Source organism: Pistacia vera, unplaced genomic scaffold (assembly GCF_008641045.1).
Source record: "Pistacia vera cultivar Batoury unplaced genomic scaffold, PisVer_v2 Contig477, whole genome shotgun sequence".
NCBI classification, from domain to species: Eukaryota; Viridiplantae; Streptophyta; class Magnoliopsida; order Sapindales; family Anacardiaceae; genus Pistacia; species Pistacia vera.
Genome location: NW_022196309.1, coordinates 345,948 through 367,252, shown reverse-complemented (window position 1 = coordinate 367,252; position 21,305 = coordinate 345,948). Strand labels below are relative to the sequence as shown.

The window sequence follows — 21,305 nt, the reverse complement described above, 5'->3', positions numbered from 1 at the left end:
CTCATGCAAAGTTGGGGACATGATGTGAATAATCAGATGAATTACTGTGAATAGCGAAAACAGAAAAAATTACAGAGAGAATATAAAGCTATTGTGTATAAGTTTTTAAGAAGCCACGGTTGGGTTTTTATTATGCCAATCTTGAATGAGGGAACGAAGGGTAAGATTAGGAGTGAGAAATTTGTGCTTAAGTCTCAGATTTGTCATGGGAGAACTGTCATGCCCCATTCCTAGCCATTCCTCCATTGCTGCCAGCTCATAAGAAAATCCATCTGCAGCTACATGTGGATTTTTCATTACTTCCTGCAACCAACATTAAAATCACAAAAGGTGAATGAAGTTTTATTAATCAAATGAAGAGCAAATCTCAACCCCAGGTGGGTACGTTAGCAACAACACTGCACGGGTTGACACGAGCAGTGCCTAGTATCCATCATTTACGGTAGTAAAATCATCTTTGTTCTTTAATGGACACTAACCTGAAATATGGGGCAGAGAAAAACACTGGGAACATCACTTGAGTCTTCTTCTTTATTTGTAAATTTATCAATCACCCTCTCACTAACTCCTGTTGCCGTTAAACCATCAGCCTTTTTCCTCAATTCATCAAGCTCTTTCATAACATTTGTAATCCTCAAATCTTTATGGGCCTTTTGGCTTACTGACAAACATTTCATTGCTATCCCAGCCATTTCCTCTGCCAAATCCAAGGGCCAGTTTCCAGCCATCTCATCCAAAACATGGACTAGGGTCGTCCGATCCAACGTCATTGCTTCCTCAACAAGCCCGGCCCAATTCCTCCCTGTTAAAAGATGCAACAAAAGCACCCCGAATGCTCGAACATCCGATCTCTCATCACATTGATCACTAAATCTTCCCAACCCTACACCACTAATCTTTGCAACAAAATTGCGATCAAGGAGGATGTTTGATGGTGTGAGGTGGCCATGGACAATGGGTCTGGGCTCTGCCGAGTGGAGGAAGCCAAGGCCCGAGCAAACTTCGTGAGCAATGCGGATCCGATCAGCCCACCCAAGGGCCCGTCCATGCTTTCTGTAGTTCCTTTTAGAAGTAAATAAAATGTCTCTTAAGTTACCATAGTGCATGTACTCGAAAACTATGCATTTCAGGTCCGAGCAGAAACCTATTATGGCAACCAAATGAGGATGCCTGATGTTTGTAAGAAACTTCACCTGCAAAATCATAGTCAATTATGAATCATAAATTTCTATTTCAAGTACTTAATTAGACACATAGGTTAATGTTACTTCTAGGAACGAAATTTGGTTTATATTATGTAGGCCCAAACTCAAGCTAGGATAAGAGAGAAACCATAAAAATGACATTTTTTCCCATCGTATTTCTTCAATTTCCCTTGTTTTCTCTCCAACCAAACATCATAAACGCTCACCTATTTTACCAAAAAAATTATATTAAAGATCTCATTACCCTTGATTACCTTAGCTTCAAAAGCATCCTGAGACAATCCAGAGCTGAGCATTTTGATGGCAACAGAAGAAAAATTGATTCGTCCTCGATACACATTAGTCCAGTCTCCACCATACTTCAATCTCAAACGTTCAGAAAAATCATCAGTGGCCACTCGAATCTCCTCAGCTGCATACTCTTTATAACAACAGCTTATCAGTTCATAACTAGACCTTGTAACCATTCCAATGGCATCTTTCTCTTTACAAAACTCGATTCTACGATGAAGAACATCTCGTTGTCGTCGCAGCTCCTCAATCTCTCTAACCATTTCCGCCCTCCCAATCACCGCTTTCTCCAATTGTTTCTCTGCATGCCCTTTTGCTATTGTTGATAATTGAAGCTTCTTCGAGAGCTCGGATTGGAGTTCAACAAGTGAACTCAATCTCTTTTTGCTCTCTTCTACATCTCTTGTGACTTCATATAGTTGTTCCTTTTCATCATCTAAACTTTTCTGTATTTCTATCCGATTTGTCAGCTCTTCTTTTGTTAGACTATCAAGTTCCTCAGCCTGGAAATCAATCAGTAATATAATAAAATAAAATATATGAATTATGAAAGTAAGCTATATAAAACAGAAATCAACAGGTTTTAGAAGTACCCTCTTGGTACATAAACGTATAGCCCTTTCAGCTTTTGAGTATCTTTCAGAATGGGTTTTCGCCTCTTTTATCTGCACCTGGATCATCTCCTGAGCTTCGTTTAGTTTACTTCTCAAAGATTCCATTTTTTCTGCAACACTCTGATCATACCCAAATGTTGATATTTGTTAGAAAAATATTATATATATCATAGTTTTATCTAATTACCCAAGAAGATTAGATAAGTATGGCTTGAATACAAAGTAAAGTTATGGGGACCCAAAGAACAACCATATTATTCCACAGAAATTGGCTGTAAAGTGACCATGCCTGCAATAAAACAAAAATCCCAGTACTGAAATTTAATCATATATCCCCATCACTATCATATTCCTTCAAGTCAAAAGCAACCAAATAAAGATAACATAAAAAACAAACCAATTGCAGAAATTCGGTAAGGAATCTAATTAAACTACAACTAGGCTAAATCATGTCCACATATTGCAGAAAATATCTATCTTTGATGATAACTGAAGCTTTTACCATATTAGAATCCTCACGTTCTGCCCAAATTGCCTCCATTGAACTTGTCTGCAGAACTTCATATTCTGCTTCAGGATTTTCTTCTTCTAAGTTTAGAGACATCAATTGGTGGAAATAATTTTCTATGTCCTGGACATGTTTTTCCCAGTTATTCTGTGAATTAGGGGAGTCCGGGTTTCTTGGTGAATTTGGTAAGCGAAAGGTTCTTCCCATAGAATAACTTTCGGTGAGTATTTTAGTTATCCTACTTCTAAAGTTGCCTCTCATTCTTGCAAGTGTAACTCCTTGATCATCCTCCATGACTCCTTCCTCGTTATTTCCTTTCAGGAACACAAGTTTCCCTCCACATATTATGAACAATTCACAGTATTCAGGTTTGTGCAGGTGGACAAAGAATGATTCACTAATCGCACTTCTTGATTTCCTGAAGTTTATATATGAAATGATTGATATCACTCAAAGAATTATTTTAACAATTGAAGGAAACTAAAACATACCCTGATCCTGATGAGGATCTCATGAAAGTAATTCCCATGACAAGTTTGGTTATTTTCAGTCCTGAGATCAAATCTAACACCAGTTTATGAACAGGCTCGTCAGATTTTCTAATTTTCAGTATTTCAGCTTTCACCTATCAAAAACAAAAAATCTTAATTAAAATAGAAAAAAAAATTATCAACTAAATTGATTAACCGCTAGAGAATATAAAACTAATGAATCAAACCTTGCCACAGAAAGCTTTATACTTGGAAAGTAACTCTTCAATCTTCCCTTCTTCATACTTCTGACGATCTGCAAGCACCTCATCGCTCAAAGAAGTTGCAGGAAGCTTGCAGCCAACTAAAAACAATGATCCCACAAATCAAAACCAGAAAAAAGAAAAATATATTTTTTCTTAACCAAGTAAAGATGAAAGGTGAAAAAACATACGTGGGGTGTAAACAAGATCCCTCGAGATGTCATTGGTGAGATAAAGAATGACAATGGAGAATGGCTGAGACTTAAACTTTCTAATCGTCCAACACAAAGTCTTGAATCCATCTTGCAAATCGTTGCCAACAGCAACATAAACCTTCTCCACATCAGTACTGTCCATTGACAAAGCTTAATTTGAAGGTTGATTAGGATCACTAATAAATCAAAATCAACATAATTGAGGTGTTTAATAATGGTGAAATGAAAAAGGAGGAGTTGAGTTTTATTTTCAAAGGTTTGTTAGAGGATTTCAAAAGTATTGGAGTGTTGTGCTTGCCTTGATGTTATTTTTTTATATGAGTTGGACGGCAAATTTGGACTTTTGTGTATGGATTTGAAGCATATTACTTTTGATATGAATTTTCTTGGGATTTTCCTGAAAATAAAGTACATGAAGGTAATTTGTAGACTATTTGCTAGTGAAAATGAAGTAGTTGAGACTTGACAAAATCATCAAGGTTGAGGCTGTCACGTCTGACGCCACTTTTAAGGAATTTCAATCTCTGCATTTTAAATGTAAGGATTGAATGTTGACAGAAAATATGCAACTCCCATGAAATTTCAAAAATTAAATAAATTAGACTCTCTCTCAAATACATAAACCCGTCAACTACTATATAATGAGGAGCAATGGGATATGCCCCTGTCAAATGTCAATTCCCCTTCTATCTTATTAGAAATAAGCATAATTAATAAAACCAATGTAATTTATAAATAATACTCCGATGATCCCGAAAGGGGATTACGAATATCCTGGCTGCTGTGCTGCCCCTTTCATTCATATTGTGCCAAAACTATTTCATATAGGTCATTAAAATAAATAAATGTTCAGTTGGGGGTGTAGCTCATATGGTAGAGCGCTCGCTTCGCATGCGAGAGGCACGTTGTTCGATTCCCCGCACCTCCATTTTCCGCTTTCCGAATTAATGATTAGTACGGCCCAACCAGACTGGCTCTTTTAATTTGGAAACATTTACTTTTACTCAATGATTTTCAGTTTTTCACCTTACTATTTTTTGGTTTACACTTACTACTAAATGTACCTACATTATTTTATGAATAAGAACTACCCTGTCAAATTCATCATCGGAAATAATATATATCACTTATCAAATGTTTTTAGCAGGATTCTCATAGTGGAATTGAATACAATTATTTTAATATTCCTTCTCACTTTAAAAGGGAAAAATCATTTTGGTTTGTAATTATCTTACAAGGTTGTAATTTTCTCAAATTTAATTGACCATGATCTTCCTAAATAATAAATTTGAGTTTTTGGAATTGGAGTTTGTGTTATGTGTGGGGAATTAAGATTTCTTTTACTCTTTTGTTCTATGCAAATGTGAGGGGATAGGTTGGGGTTTTAAGATTTTCTTTCTTATGTATAATTATATAAACTTTAATTTTTGAATTTATTTTATATTAAAACTGAGCCTAGGTCGGGCTTGGGTTGAACAGGCTAGACTCTGGGGTATACCCCAAGCCTGAAAAATTAGCTCCTATCTCTAAGTAGTCGAGAAATTTTGACGTTAAGAGTGTGACAATTTTAATTTATTTATTATCTGAATAAAAAGAGTATGATAATTAGTTTCCAAAATTCGGAGCCGGGGGTAAACACCTATGGAGAGAATGTAATTATTATTATTATTATTTTATATATATTTCCTTTCTAGAATCTTGGTATTAAATCAATGGGAGATGAACGATGTTGAAGCAAAAACAATTATTTTTCCTCTATTTTTATTTATTATCAAATTGATTTTACTAATGTTGTACATTTATATTTTGTTTGTTGATATATGTGAAGTTTGAAAAGAATTAATGTCCTTTTAGATGAAATTCAAAACCTAGTCATTATTAAATGAAGTTACATAGAAATGCAGTTTGAAAAAGGAAGTCTATTTGGGAGACCAACAAATTTCAAGGATGGGTCCAATCCGTTTAAAAAATGGTCACTTAATAAGGCCCTATCCTTCAGTAACGGTCCAAGACCGACGGAGCTTATTAAACTAAAACTTCATTTTCATTCTTCTGTCCACAACAACATCCTCCCCGTGCACATACCCTTTTCAACTTATCAAATTTATTCTATAACCCAATAATTTCCTTAAGAAAATGATTAACTCAATAAATCCCATTTTATCAATTTTTCAAACTTACTATGAATGATAAATGTCTTGTCTCATCCCCCTTTTGTAAATTTTTTTTATTTTTGTACATATATTCTAGAAATTACCCCACACTTGCTTTGCAAACTTCAGTTCGAAATTGGAGCTCCCGATAAGTTCTGCTGAGAAATGGCTATATACGGTTTTTACTGGCCATGCTGGTACTTATGAGAGGGTTTAAACTCGTCCTACATGTTTGATATGATACTAATATATTGTTAAAACCATAGTTTACTAACTTAAGTTTTGAGGTGAAACGGCAACTTAACACAGTGTCAGAATCAATGGTCTAAAGTTTAAATCCTCACATTCAATTGGATAATAAAAAATAAAAAAAGTGAGTTTTAAACCTGTCTAATTGATCTTTAACCCACATTACTAAAAGAGCAATACTGCACTAACAAACAAATATCACAAACCCAATGTCGCACTCTCACTTCACCCCTAGACAACGTCAATGGATGGAAAAATTCATAAGAAAACTAAAATCAACAACCACATTAGAGTTTTGAGATAAATTTTGTGAGATTCATTTGTCAGTCTATATTTATTATTACTAAAAACACATATTTGATATTTAAAAACATCACTTTACACCCCATTTATAATCTAAAATACCTTTTTAACCTTAACTAGGTTTTTTCTTTACACATCTTTCTTAGAGGTGGAATAAATGGGCCGCGTTAGGCAGGTCAACCTTAACCCGACCCGAGTATTCCCCGTCGGGCGGGTTGGGCCTTCATAGGCCAACCTGGCGACCTGACAAGTTATATTTAAAAAAAAAATAGAACGGTCCAACCCGCCGAGTTGACCAGTGGGTTGAACAAAAAAAATTAAATTAAATTTTATTTTATTTTTTTACAAAAACCCATTTTACCCTTGAAATATAGCTGTTTTATCACAGTTGGAGGGGTCTTTTTGATCATTTTCTTTTCCCATTTTTTCCTGTAAATAGGGTCTAAACTCTCATATTTCCTCACATCCCAAGTTCTCTCATTTTCTCTATTGAAATCTCTCAATCTCTTTGTTGTCAATTTGCTCTCATTTTAATTTTTATTAGTTTTTTGTAATTTTCAATTCATATTTCCAAATTCCAATTCTCCTTCGTTAATTCTTTATTTCTTCTATATCCACATTTTTTTTTAACTAGAATGGATAGATATTTCCATCCCATCAATTTCGATGATGAAGAAAATTATCCTAGTCCCCCTGAATTTACTAACATAAATGCAGTAGATTCAAATAGTCTCGCTTTCCCATTCTCAGAATCTGATACACCTCATAATATTTCCCCCCTTCCTCCTTATGTTACTACAGCTCCCAGTGGTTCAAGAAGTCGTCCTCGTAATCGTTGTCCTTGTCCAACTCCATCTCAAGCAAAAGCGGGTTCATCAACTACAGTCGGAACCAACGACAGGCACACATCAGACGTTTGGGTGCATTTCGATAAGTTTTACAAGATAGAAAACGTAGTTCAAGTGAAGAAAACAAGATGCAAGTATTGTGGAAATATTTATAAAGCTGACGCAGGTAATGGTACTAGTACTTTAAAAAAGCATGTTAGTAAACATATGAATCAACATGGAAATAGAGAAATCAATCAAACTCAAATAACTAATATGAGTACTACTTAGCGTTATAAGTCTGATGTATATAGGGAACAGTTAGCTTTATATATTGTTACAACTGATCAACCTATTAATATGGTTGAAGATAAATATTTTGAAATATTTATTAAAAATTCATTTTTTCCTAGATTTAAAAGTTATTTTAAAACAGAAACTAGATATGATTTAATAAAATTGTTTGGGAATATGAAATTATAATTAAGAAATAAAATACATAGTTGTCATGTTAGTGTGACTCTAACCGCCGATATTTGCAGTGGTAGAGCTAAACAAGATTATATTTGTATGACTAATTATTATTTTGATAATGAATGTAAATTAAATAAATCTTTATTGGGATTTAGATTAATGGACGTGAATCATAGTGATAAACAAATTTATAATAAAATTGTTGAAGTTTTAGAAGATTATGATATTATTCCCAAAGTGATAAGTTTAACTTTAGATAATGCAAAAGCTAATAGTGAGGCTATAGATTTTTTTAAAATAATTTTTTTTTTTTTATGACAATTTGAAGTTTTTTCATCAACGTTGTGTATGTCACATTATTAATTTGACTATGAAAAGTGGTATGAAAAAAATTAAAAAAATATTGATAGAATTAGAGATTCTTTAGCTTGGATTACTAGTAATAATAGAAGAAATATTGAATTTCAAGATGTTTGTATAAAATCAAATATATCTCCTAGAATTTTTGTATTACACATTCCTGTTAGATGGAATAGTACTTATTTAATGCTTGATTTATATTTACCTCATGCAAATTTAATTAGTTATTTTGTAGCAATTAATAGGGATCCTCATTATTTGGTAGACAGTGATTAACATATAGCTAAAAAATTTCATTCTTTTCTTAAATTTTTTTATCAATCCACTTTAAAACTTTTTGGTGTATATTATCCTACTAGTTCATTGGCAATACATACAATTATAAAAATTTTAGATTTATTTTAAAAAAAAAAAAAAAAAAAAACAATGAAATCTTAACAGGACTAATAGAGGCAATGTAATTAAAATTTAAAAATTATTGGAAACCCAATCCTTTTTTTTTTTTTTTTTGTTTAGCTGTCATATTTGACCCTAGAATTAAATTAGCGTGTTTAGAAAATGGGTTAGACATGTTAAGTGAAAATTTACGAGACGAAGCATATGTCAATCAACTAGGAGAGATAAGACAATATCTTGCAGATGTATATTTGCAATATGAAAATAGGTATGGGAACCAACGAAGATGCGAAATACCCGGGGAAGTAGCATCATAGGAAACAAATGAAGACTTCGACTCCTCGAGTGCACTTAATAGACCGAAGAGCACCCAAACCCGAAGCATAACCTCATCTTCAGAAGCATCAACAACGAATATACTATCCTCCATGCAGCTACAGAGTAATGGGCTTCACCAATATTTGGGAACCCCTGACATGCTACAAATAGATCCACAACAAAGAGCCAACTTTGATGTCTTAGAATATTGGAAAACCAGAAAATGTATTTTTCCGGTATTATCAAGACTTGCCCTAGATGTTTTCTCTGATCCTGTCTCAACCGTCTTATCCGAACAAATATTTAGTGCAAGTGGAAGAATTAAATGACAGAAGGACTAAACTTTCACCAAAGTTAATTGAAGTCCTCACATATCTTCGAGATTGGGAACGGTCGTGCCATCAAGATCAATACTTGGTTGTCGACGATACTTTAATAGAATCATTTTAATTTTGTAATTTAGATGATACAGATGAGAAAGATCCTAGTCAAGCTTCAAATTAGTTGTTTTGTAAATTGTAATTTTGTAATTTGTAAATTAACGGTCAATTATTGCACTTTTTTTTTTCTTACCAAGTTTTTGCCCCAATTGAGTTTTTCTTGGTAAGGTTTTTAACGAGATAATAATTGTTATGATTTTTTTTTTTTAATAAATATAATTTTTCTTATATTATAATTTAATTATATTAAAATTGAATTAATATTTGAAATGTTAACAAAAAAATAATAATTTAATTGAATTATTGATATCTGAAAAATTAGTTAAAAAAATTACATAAAAGAAAAAAAAATAAAAAAATTTTGGGCCGACTCGGCCCACACAAAAACCCGTTGGATTAGGGTTGGCGGGCTGGGCCAACCCTTTTGGCCAAAGAGGCGGGCCAGTTGACAGATTGGGTTAGGCCCAGCCCATAATTTTGCTTAACTCGCCATGGTCAGGTTGGGTGGTTTATTTTTCCACCTTCAATCTTTCTCCAATTTCAATTTTTAGAATCAAAACTTCACTTTTTACTTATGCAAAATCTGAAAATGGGAGAGAGAAATGGCAGTAGGTGGGCTAGGATTTTTGTGTGTAGGATTTATAGCAATTTTATTAAAAAATAAATTTTTTTATACTTAAAACTCATAATATCTTTTATTGTAATTGTAATTAATTAAGATGAGGAAAAATAACCCATATCTTACCTACTAAAGTAGAAGTTTCAAAGTTGTCAGGAGATTAATTATAAAATAAGGATGACATTATTTAGGTTAATTTTCAAAGGGATTTGGAGTAGAGAAGGGAAAAGTGAAGGTGGGGGGAAGGGTAGGGAACAATTAAGAGATGATTATGAAAAAATGTCGGAGTTAGAGGACAGAGAATGCACGTGCGTCACTGAAATCACCGAGATGATATAGGAATAAAAAAAGATGCTGCGCACGTGCTTTTTCCAGTCAAAGGTCAAAAGCAAGTAGTGATTACACGAGTCATTGCGGAGTTAAATTAAATATTTTAAATAGTTAATAAAAGTAGAAAGAAGCCAAGATAAGAAGGGTGATTAGGATCCTTCATTTCTCAGAATCCAACACATGAAATGAAATCAATTAGTACTTGTTTTTTATTTATTTAATTTAATCAACCATGTTACTCTTTACTCTCTTTTTCTACCCTATATATTTTCCCACCTCTCTCCTTAACCATCTCATTTTTTACCCACATCTATAACTATTATTATTAAACCTCTTTTAAAATTTTGTAACATTATAATAAATCTCTATAAATTAACAAGATAATTCAAATATTTACTAGCTATGTTAAATCTATTTGTATTTTACCCAAACATCAAGATAATTCAACTCGGGTGGTGCTCGGCTCGAATAGTTCGATTGTTTAACGAGTTGGCTTGTGCGCTCGCGAACCCTTTAAGGTTTGTGGACTCTTTAAAGCTCGTGAGCCTTATTAGGCTTGCATATCTAAAAAAAACATCAGATAATTCAACTCGGGTGGTGGTCGGGCTCGAATAGTTCGATTTTGTTGTCTCTGCATTGTCAAAACTCAAAAGTAAGGCATGTTCTCGTTTTGTTTCGCATATAATCTAATTGTACTGAGTTGTGTCATCTCCTACCGAACTGAGCTCGAGCCCCATTTACCGAGCTCGTGAGCTCAAGCTCAGTACATTTTCACGAATCGAGCTTCAAACACCTGATGTTCATCTCACTCGATTCGTTTGCAGCTATAGACTTAACCTACACTAAGTTTTGGACAATAAATCAAAGTCCTATCTTTCAAAATAGGAAATACTACCTCCAATTATCATCATTAATCAAATTTTAACTTTGAAACAAATTTTTTTACAAAAGACAAATAAATTATCTATTTCTCTTTATATTACTACTACAGTTCTCGTTTTACAACGTCTATTACAATTAGGAGATGTATTTTAGTAGTTTAAACTATAACATACTTAATTTAAGTGGGGGGTCGTGATGGTGGATTTTGATTAGTTTAGTATGTGGTGTAAACTAGCCAAACACCTTGGTTAAAAAAAGTTTAAACTACAATTGGGTAAAACAATTATCTCTCTCTTCTTAAGAGTAACCTAGTTTAGGGATTTCACTGATCTAATTCATAGAATAATAATTATAAATAATAATAAGAATAGAATCAAAGTGTATTTGAAGTGAAGTAAAGTAGGTGAGTAGAAATGAAATGGAGACGTGTGTGTATGCTAATGTGTTGAATGTTATATATATATATATAAATAGGTAAGAGCATGAGCGCACGTGTGATGTCACATGCCGTTAAAGGATTGTAGAAGCAAAGTCAGGAAAAGGATGCAACTTGGTGCGGCAAGGATAAGCGTTCCTCTTCCTCCCTACTATTTTTATATTAAATTAAACCGACAACATCTTTACTAATTAAAGAAAATCCCATTTGTGTATAAATTTGAGGAATATTCAGGATTACATACATTCAAACCCGATACAAAAGAAAGAGTTTAGAGATTTAATTCATCTTGACTCGACGCATTGGTGTATAAGATAAAAGTAAATATCATGAATAAGGTAAAGTTGCGTGATGCTTCGATAACGACAGTGATAGAACAGTCCATATCGAGATGATCAAGTGGAGGCCACGTCCATGCAAAAATAATATCGTCCGGGACCCAGAATCCAGAAACAATAATAATAACAAAAACGTCTACTTGCTTGCGTATGCCACCTCGTGCCGCCGAGTTTCAACGAATGCCAAACTCTACGTGTTGTGTTTCTCTTCATGCATGTAAATCACTTAACTATGTATTCATAATGTCCAAATGATCTGAATAGGAAGACAGATACATACATGCAAGCCAAATATATATGGGTGGGATCCTCACTTGTCCTTTGCCTTTCTCTCAAACAACCAACATCAAATGCCACGATATATATTTTAGATTTCACCATAAATTTGTTCATTCATTTCCTCAGTGTTTTCCCTTTTATTGGATATAGATATCGGAAAATAATGAAGGTGAGGATTAGAAAAGAGTTGCATTGGAGTTATATATTATAATATCACTATTTATGTGTGTTTACGTAGTGAAAAATGTCACAATGACTGGAATCAATAACTTCATACCATCGGCTACAGACCGACACGTTTCAACTTGAACCAAGTAAACAACAGTAAAAGCAGTGTCCATGGTGGTGGGATTTAAAAACTGCGTATATTTAATAGAGGAAATACAAAGCTCTTAAATTGATTGGACGTGCTGATGTTTAGAAAAGACAGCTGGGTTTAAATTTAAGTAGTGCATACTGTACTGCATCGGTTAAAATCAAATTAAAAGAGATAGAATGGTGCGAGATTTGATGTGGCACGGCACTACAGAGCTCATTTAATTATCGATCTAAAAAAATTCAGAAAATCTTGAGAATAGGCGGTAGCATTGGAGTTGAAAAACCTATTTAAATAACTGTAGCATATGATAGATTTCAGTGGCTATATAAATAAAATACTTTATACACATTTACCAAATGGCTTACCTTAAATGGGGAGGGGAGTTCATTTTTACAGAGGAAAGTAGGCCTGTCATCAGGTTACTGTTCCATTTTTCTCGTTACTGGTCTCTATTTCTTTTGCAAAAAAAGGGTGTTTTTTAAGGGTTTGAGAGAGGGAAACTACAGCTTTCACTTTTGTTTTTCGATCAGAGAGTTATGTGCTTTTAACGGGTGCTTCATTTTTGACTGGGTATTTAACTGTTCTTTTCACTGGAATTGGGTGGTTCTCTACATTTTACTTTTCTTTTATTTGATTTGATGGTCAATTAGATCCGTTCATGGGATGAGTTCTCTTCGAGAAAGTTTCCATTTTCACCTTTATTTTTTGCTTTTTTTTTTTTTTTTGTTTTTTAAAAATATAAATAAAAGTAGTTGTAATGTCAGGCTTTTCTTTTTAGATTTCAAATTATAAATCATACTATGTTGAATTCATTAAAATATTACGCATCCATTATTTGTTGAACATGTATCGTGATGGTCCTTTGATTTCACTTGATCCTAAAGTAACAAGCTTATAAAAAATCATTATTGAATTAAGTTACAAAAATTTAATAACATACTAATGATAATATAAAAATGTAATCTAATATATATTATATATATATATATATATATATATATATATATATATATATATATATTATATTAGACATCTATGTGTCATAAAAAATTATGTTCAACAATTAGGTCAGTTAAAAATAAGAAAAATTTCACATTGTAATAAATTAAATTTTTTTAGTTTCGTCTTATAGAACTTGACTATAACTAGTAATAATTAATATGTATTTAAAAAATATAGTCTATATTACATTAAATGTTAAGATGAAATAATATTTTATTTAAAGTTGTTTGAGACAATGATTTATACTTAAAATTGTTACACATTTTATCTTGTGGGTACATAATAAGTCGCTGAGCATGAACGCCTTCTTGTTGAAGCCAAAACATTTAGTTCTGAAGATGTTAAAGTTTCTTGGCATGAAATTTTGGTATTTTCGTACTATCATCCTTAGGATCATCTCATTCTTCTTTTGTCTAATTATAGTAATGATTTTTTTTCAGTTAAAGCATACATGACTTGTGCTCATTTAAATGATTGAGGAAACATTAATATCATTTATAATATAATGAAGTTTGAATTTGATCACTCAATTCTACAATACTCTTTGTATCTATTTCCGCACTATCCTAATGCTACAAAACAATGAATTGAAATCTTATACTACTAAAACTTAATAAAATAAGAAATGAAAACATAATTTTTAATTAAAAAAATAGTTTTGTAATTACACTTCTATTAAGTTATAACATTCTCATTGTAATTACCTTTCTCAATTGTTTAAAATCATAATTTAAAAAAATATATTTGATATTGAATTTCCATTAATTTTTATAAAAGATAATAGCTCTACATAAATACAAAATAAACAATTAAGGTCATTTAGAATATTAAATTAAATATTTGATACAAATTTAATCTAATGGTACAAGTTATATATTTTTAATGTCATCCCTACATCATATTTAAACAATAATTTTTTATATTTGGTAGAGGTATAATCATAAATTTATAGATTATTTTTAAAATGTCAATGTAGGTGACATTTTTTACACTTACGTTACTATGTATTGTTTATTATTTTTTTTTTTTTATGATGGGTGTGTGACCAGCTTACGCACCTTAACTAATTATGGAACTAAAAACTATCAATGAGAAAAGTTTAATATTATGTTATTAACATAAAAGAGGGAATCAATCAAAATCCATTTATAATATTTAAAAAATCTCTATGAATAACTCAACCATCTATAAGTAATTCACTATTATTTTCTGCCATAAATATAATAAAAGACAAAATTACTCTTTCTCAATACGTGGTAATTATAAAATCAACAATGATGTAATAATGATGATGCACATAAAATATAAAATAAAAAAAAAAAAAAAATGAGATGGATGGTGAGGCAATGGTAGGGAAGGTGGAAAGCTGCATGTAGGACAAGTGATGATTAAATATCACTTGTTAAAATAAAAAGACAAAGGTCATTTTAGTAAAAGTAAAAAAAAAAACAAAAATATTGTAATAACCCTAACAAATTCTCCAATTCCACCACCCGGATCTTTCGCAACGTTGTTTCAGACAAATTTTCTTCTGCGCAGAGCTAAAAGTCACACACCCGCCTACTTCCCTTTCTTTATTATTTTCTTTTTAATCTCTCTCTCTTTCAAAAACAAAAACCTCTCTGGTTTTACGCCGGTTCGCTCTGAAACCGCTTCTATCTCTTCTCATTATAACCCATCACACATTTCTTTCTTTTCCTTCTTATTGCTCTCTCACTCTCACTTCTTTCTCTTGCATGCATTCTATCTGCCTTCCTTCACTACTTCAGTTAACTACTAATGACACATTGTACCTAGCTCATTAACCAGCTAAGCTTCGTGATTATCGTATAGTGTTTGGAAAGGGGGCTGTTTTGATTAAGTAACGCTTGGTTTTTGTTAAGGTAAGTAGCAGTTTTGAGTTTGATGGGTGTGCTTTTATAGAATTTTGTTTTTTTCCTGAGAAAAATTTTGTTTTTATTTGGTGGTTTGTTCAGATTTCAGAGAAAGGAAAAATAAAGAAGAGTGTGTTGTGCAAGTGTATATATAATATTATATATACCTATACTACTTGATGGCTCCGGTGACTAATTGGCTTTCGTTTTCACTTTCTCCAATGGAGATGTTGAGGTCATCATCATCATCTGACTCACAGTTTTTAAACTATGACGGTTCCTCACCTGCGCCTCACTACTTCATCGATAACTTCTATGCTAATGGTACCAAGCTATTTTTTTTTTTTTTTTTTTTCTGGGTAACTATCAATTTCTTGCTCTTTCTAACAAATAAATGCATGTCTTTTTCTGTAAATCTTTAAAGTTTTCTAAAACTAGTCATAGTGATTAATATTGGTCGTTTTCTAGCCCATTAGTACCATTTTATAGCTATATGAAGCAACCGACTCAAATCTGCTTTACAGAGAAATCTTAGAATATCCTTATTCATCTTGTTTGTTTCGTAGGAAAAAAATTGTTCTTTTTTCTAAACCGTTTTTCATTGTAAAACTGGTACACTTGTTATTCTTCTGCCATTTCAACGGTTTTTCTGCAGCCAAACAGGCATGTTTATGGTGAACATATCAACTCGTTTATTTTTGTGCCTGTGTTTCATTATAATCGTTTCTTTTGACAATCTGTTGTAGGGTGGGCAACCACTAAATCTCAAGTGTACTTTTCTGAGGACGACAACGGGAAGTTAAAGAATTTCTACCAACAAGCATGGTGGATTCAACTCTTTTGCCAACCTATAATATCCACCACAAACTCAAACTCACCCAATTCCAAAACTGAGGACTTTTTTGGCGACTCTTCGTCAATAGTTCACAGCCAAACCGAGACCCAGGACTCGTCTTTGACTAATTTATTGACCATAGTTCGGCGTCTGCTTTCTTCAATGATCATCAAGATCTCAAAGCAATTGCTGGGTTTCAAGCCTTTTCGGCTAACTCGGGATCGGAAGTTGATGACTCATCTTCCATGGGTAGGACAATACAGCAGCAGTGCACGGCCCTGCAGTAAGGCATTTATAGCTCTCGCTCATGTCACTGGCAGACGCCTGTAGTGGGATGTGACACGATCTAGCCTCCCTTAATAGCGCCGCGCCCCCTACTACGCCCACTAGGTTTCCGTTTCCGTCCGAGTCTGCTGAATACAGCACATACTTCATAATATATCCCCGGTTACTTACCTATCTCACTGAGTATCCCACCTTGGATTCCTATAGCAACGCCGCACGAGTGCCTATATTACAGTTTAACCTTGGCTTACGCCTGTTTCATGTGATCTTTCGTGTATTCGCACCAGGCACCACCCCTCTCGTGTGCGCACGCGATAACTCTCTTGGTCACATAAGGAGACTCTAACGAGTTATCACGAGGGCGTGCAACTGAGCCCGCTACACGCGTGTACACTTAACCCCACCCCCCCCTATTTTTACGCTACGCATGTATACTGTCCTGACTTGATCATTGTTCGTTCGCGAGACTCCAGGACTCTTTGTATTACCCACTGGCACAACATTAAGGCGTTCTTGGTTTGTTTACGGAGGTCATCGTGTTATACCATTGGTTATAAACGTGTAGCGCTAGCTAAAATAACATTAGTCTAACGTGTGTTTGTTATTGACTACTATCAGGATCTTCGATGTCTCTTACTGCGCATACTTATGTTTTTTTGTGTGACTGTGCCAGATCACTTTTGAAATCTGAAATGCAGCAATCTTCGCTATATGAATAACAAAGCCAACCTACTTGTACCAGACCAACATTCTTTTTGCACGTGACAGGCGCCTTTTCACTGGCTCGAAGAACCAACGGCCCCCCCCAGACCCCCCCTCCCGCCCGCCTGTCAATCCCTTTCCCCCCGGTACCTGTCTTATCTCTGTTTTTCTCTCTTCTTTTTGATGTGTTTAAAATATCATATTTGAAGTAGATGTCTCGTATTAGAATGTGTGTGTATTGTATGACAGATACTGTGGATATACTGGAGAGCCTGAAACAAGAAATTTGCATGCATTGTGAAGGCATTAATGAGGAGTTTTCTGAGAGAGTCACATAATTGTTTCAAAGTATTTTATGATATGATTGATTTGGTTATGGTATATATATGTGTACTTTTGCTAATATTTTTTTTCTGTACGTTTAATTTTTTTCATCTTCATATATGTGATTGATTGATTTGATCAGTATGTGCCGCCATTTTGTTCATTGTCTCTATCAACTGGGCCCTTTAAACACTGCATAAGGTTTCTGTTTGACACGACCTCACCCACCGCCACACACCAATGAATCTGAACACTGCACAATAAGTATGATCTCTACTGAGTTAAGACTTTATTTGTGCTTTTGCTTTCAGACCCCTCAGACAACTAGGTTGACCAAAGCACCCATTTCGAAATTCAATGTTTTTACCATATGTTACAGTACTCTGGTTAGAACGTGTATGTTGAACTGTTGATTTTTTATTTTTTCATAATAAAACAATTACTTAATTTTTAATGTGTTTCAACTTTTACCTTAACTTATACTTTGCTTATTACATTATTACTTTGATGAACACTATTGTGAATGAATGAGTAAAGTTGAATAATAGAGAATCCAGTCACAATTTTCTTAAGAATGATATTACATTCTCTATCTTTTGCACTTACTTAGGCTGTCACATGGGTTTTCCTTTATTTGGTTTGGATTGTGCTTAGAAAATAATTTCCTGGCAGAAATTTTTGACCCACCCAATTGTCTAATGTTAATTTTCTTTCTATGCTTTTTTCTGCCATGAAATATGGAATTGTGGGGTATCTTGCCGTCACTCAACATTTTATTCTGCCTGCAGTATACCTGGGTAAGATATATATTTTGCCTTTTTTTTTTTTTGTTTTCCCTGTTTTTAGGCTTTCATTAGAAGAATTTTGTAGGAGTGGTTTAATTATAATTGAATTATGTAATTTATTAGGTGGATATGACATGGAAGATAAGGCGGCCAGGGCATATGATTTGGCAGCTTTGAAATATTGGGGTCCTTCAGCAACCACCAATTTTCCTGTAATTATATATGCACAATTCTATTTTTGAAAATTGTGTTCAACTTATTGATTCTATAGCTTTTGCATGAAAAGCTACTTAGTTTAGAGTATGAACTTGCTTACAGAGCTTGGTGTTTGTCTCTGCAGGTATCAAATTATGCGAAAGAGCTAGAGGAGATGAAAAATGTGACCAAGCAGGAATTCATTGCCTCGTTAAGGAGGTATGGAAAGCCATCTTTAGTTTATTCCATTTTGATTTTATTTGCAGTTTATCAAGTTGTTTTTTCTTGTAAATTGGTAGGAAGAGTAGCGGTTTTTCAAGGGGAGCCTCCATGTACAGGGGTGTCACAAGGTTTGAATAATAAATTCATTCCATTTCAAATTTTTGAATTTTTGTTGGCGAAAAGTTTGTTCAATATGATTGAACCTTTTTTGAAGAATGGTTGTATTCCAATAATTTCTGCAGGCATCATCAGCAGGGTCGATGGCAAGCTAGGATTGGTCGTGTTGCCGGAAACAAAGACTTGTACCTTGGGACATTTGGTGAGAATATATTGCCTGAAGCATATGGTGGCTTTTCTGATGATTATAAATTCAATCTGATTGACTTTTCATACTGCTTGTATCTCGTTCTTTGTCTTGAGAAATCAATTAACGAAAGTCAAACAATTTACTATTAAATCTGTCTTTTTTGACATTTCCTTGAGCATAGGGAGCGTCGGCTAGCTGGATCACGATTATAACTGTTTATTTATTATCATGTCTACTGTTATTTTAATCTGTTGCATAGAAAACATTATTTATGGGACCATTTTTTTCCAAATAATAATCATCCAACATTTTATATGCTGACAGCCACTGAAGAGGAGGCTGCGGAAGCATATGATATAGCAGCTATCAAGTTTCGTGGTGCAAATGCTGTGACCAACTTCGAGATGAGCCGATATGACGTTGATGCTATTGCACAGAGTACTCTTCCAATTGGCAGTTCTTCCAAGCGCATGAAGCTCTCACTTGAAACTGAGCCGAAACAGACTCGTAACCAGGATCTGCAACCACAGTGTAGCAGCAGTAGCAGTAGCATTAACTTTGCCCCTCTTCATCCAGTTAATCCAATCCCTTGTGGAATCCCATTTGATGTTCTTTATCAGCAAAACTTCTTCCAAAACTTCCAAGCCACAAACTTTGGCACCGCCAATTCTCCTGGCTCTGCTGCACCCGTGGCAGCTCCAATGGCCTTCCTGCCCCAACCATCCGAGATCTATTTCTGGTCTCATCCCCAGTCTAATCACCCCCAATCTTATTAAAGAAGTTTTAACTCCACCGTAGATGGAATTAAGCTAACAATAGCAGCAGGTTTTTTTTTTGGTTTATCAGCATCGACCTTCCAGCTGACTGGTACTTTGACTCTTGTCTCACTCATATTAGCTTTTAACCTTTTGAAGTAGTAGTAAGAAGGAGCGTAGGTTTTTATTTGATGCCAAGGTTGTAGTAATATAAGTAGGAAGTTGGGTTTTGTAAGTAACTTGTTACTTGGACAACTTTTTGAACGGGCATCGATTTAGCTGCTATGAAAATTATTAATACATTCTATAAGATGTTGCGTTGGTGTTTTATTTGGTATTTCAATTAGCATGTATTTAATTCCCTAAAGTTCAATTTTGATGAAATGAATTAAAGAATATATAGAATTATGTGTTGATACAAGTGTTAAATTTAAACTATCTCTAGTGGTTCGGTGGTTCGTTTGCGATTCTTGAATCTCCAATTATTAATAAGGGATAGTCATTGAAGGTTTATTGGCTGTTAATTTCAGGGTTTGGAGGGGCTAAAGTGCATGTAAACTGGTTTGACCAAAAAAAAAATACAAGGGTTAGTAGTAGCACACCTCATCCAAAAATTGTGACATATTATTTGACAGAAAAAAATACAAGTGTTACTAGTAGCACACCTCATCCAAAAATTGTAACATATTATAAATTCTACAATCAATGCAATGCAATATGAAATAAGAGGTTCATAAATCAATTTCCATAATAAAGTTCTTGAAGCAATCGGTTGGATTTAAGTTGGCCTTGCAAAAGAGGATTATCTGGATCTCATAATATTAACTGGGCCGGATCCTGACAGGCCCAGGGTCAGGCCCAACTTTTAAGGCCTCTTTAATAGCCCACTTCTTTGCCTCTTCTCTCAAACCCTTGAACTCGTAGCACTCACTCAACAAATAATATATTTTATAGTCACACCCCCCTTCACTCAACTTCACCGCCTCTTTTAAGTCCTCCACGGCCGAGTCCACTCGTCTTCTTTTATTAACACTCAGCTTCAACTCAGCTCTCTTCACTAAAAGCTCCCCACGCTCCCTCGCCGCGAGTGCCTTCACGCGCGGCTGTCTCAGCGCCGAATCCAGCAAACTTAACGCCGACCTCTGATGACCCATGAATTCTAGAATGTTGGCTTTTAGAATATGAGGTTTTGGGTCTCTTGGGTTAAGAGAAATGGCCATTTGAGCTTCGGTTAGGGCGTGTTTGGCTGCGGTTTGGGACTTGGATTTGTCTGGTGTGGACTTGGCCCGATTCAGGAGACGGGTGGCTTCAGCCAGGTGGCGGTCAATTTGAAACGTGGTTCGGGTCTGGGTTGGGAGTTTGGGTAGGTTTTGTTTTGAGAAATGGTAAATATAATAAATAATTAACAGTGATAAAATGAGGAGAGCCACTTGAACCATAATTTCTGTGGCCATCGGTTTTGCGGTTTTTGTTGTTCGGATCTGACTGTCTTCAGTGTGGATTTATTTATTTTTAGGATAAAACAGCTGAGACGCCTAATCATCTGGAGCATTGGTTTTATGTTGAAGTGTCACCGGATGATAATAAAAAAACCTGAAGTCCAAACGGACAATATCTGTCAAATAAAACCCAAATTCTTTTATCACTTTAAAAATCTAACCGGGATTCTACTCGGAAGAACCATTTAATATTTGATTTGAGCTCTGTACACCTTTAGGGTAGGTAAAACC

General features: G+C 34.2%; 3 protein-coding genes across 5 annotated transcripts; 1 reads left to right on the top strand and 2 right to left on the bottom strand.

Annotated features, from left to right (window-relative positions):
* Positions 1-20: 20 nt before the first annotated feature.
* Positions 21-3,856, bottom strand: LOC116146395 (putative U-box domain-containing protein 50). 3 transcript variants are annotated; one of them, XM_031431798.1, is made up of 9 exons: positions 3,543-3,855; positions 3,337-3,452; positions 3,110-3,243; positions 2,613-3,036; positions 2,361-2,399; positions 2,090-2,230; positions 1,460-1,999; positions 480-1,193; positions 21-303 (listed from the first exon to the last, which is right to left on the bottom strand). In XM_031431798.1, the coding sequence occupies exons 1-9, from the start codon at positions 3,706-3,708 to the stop codon at positions 106-108; spliced, it is 2,472 nt and encodes an 823-aa protein (XP_031287658.1). In that variant the 5' UTR covers positions 3,709-3,855; the 3' UTR covers positions 21-105. The 3 variants fall into 3 exon arrangements, 2 of the variants coding, with proteins under 2 accessions (XP_031287658.1, XP_031287659.1); XR_004130488.1 differs by having other exon boundaries at positions 185-303; positions 386-1,193; positions 3,543-3,856; XM_031431799.1 differs by lacking the exon at positions 2,361-2,399.
* Positions 3,857-15,076: 11,220 nt separating this feature from the next.
* On the top strand, positions 15,077-19,596 carry LOC116146367 (AP2-like ethylene-responsive transcription factor AIL6). The gene is given in 12 exon segments (XM_031431770.1): positions 15,077-15,174; positions 15,268-15,489; positions 15,912-16,130; positions 16,133-16,249; positions 17,237-17,316; positions 17,623-17,697; positions 18,009-18,108; positions 18,220-18,308; positions 18,437-18,510; positions 18,591-18,641; positions 18,756-18,832; positions 19,145-19,596. Coding segments are annotated over 11 exon segments (1,479 nt in total). The 5' UTR covers positions 15,077-15,174; positions 15,268-15,344.
* An 800-nt stretch (positions 19,597-20,396) lies between these two features.
* Positions 20,397-21,111, bottom strand: LOC116146366. The gene has a single exon (XM_031431769.1). It carries the CDS (start codon positions 21,027-21,029, stop codon positions 20,397-20,399), a length of 633 nt encoding a protein of 210 aa, XP_031287629.1. The 5' UTR covers positions 21,030-21,111.
* Between the last annotated feature and the right edge of the window lie 194 nt (positions 21,112-21,305).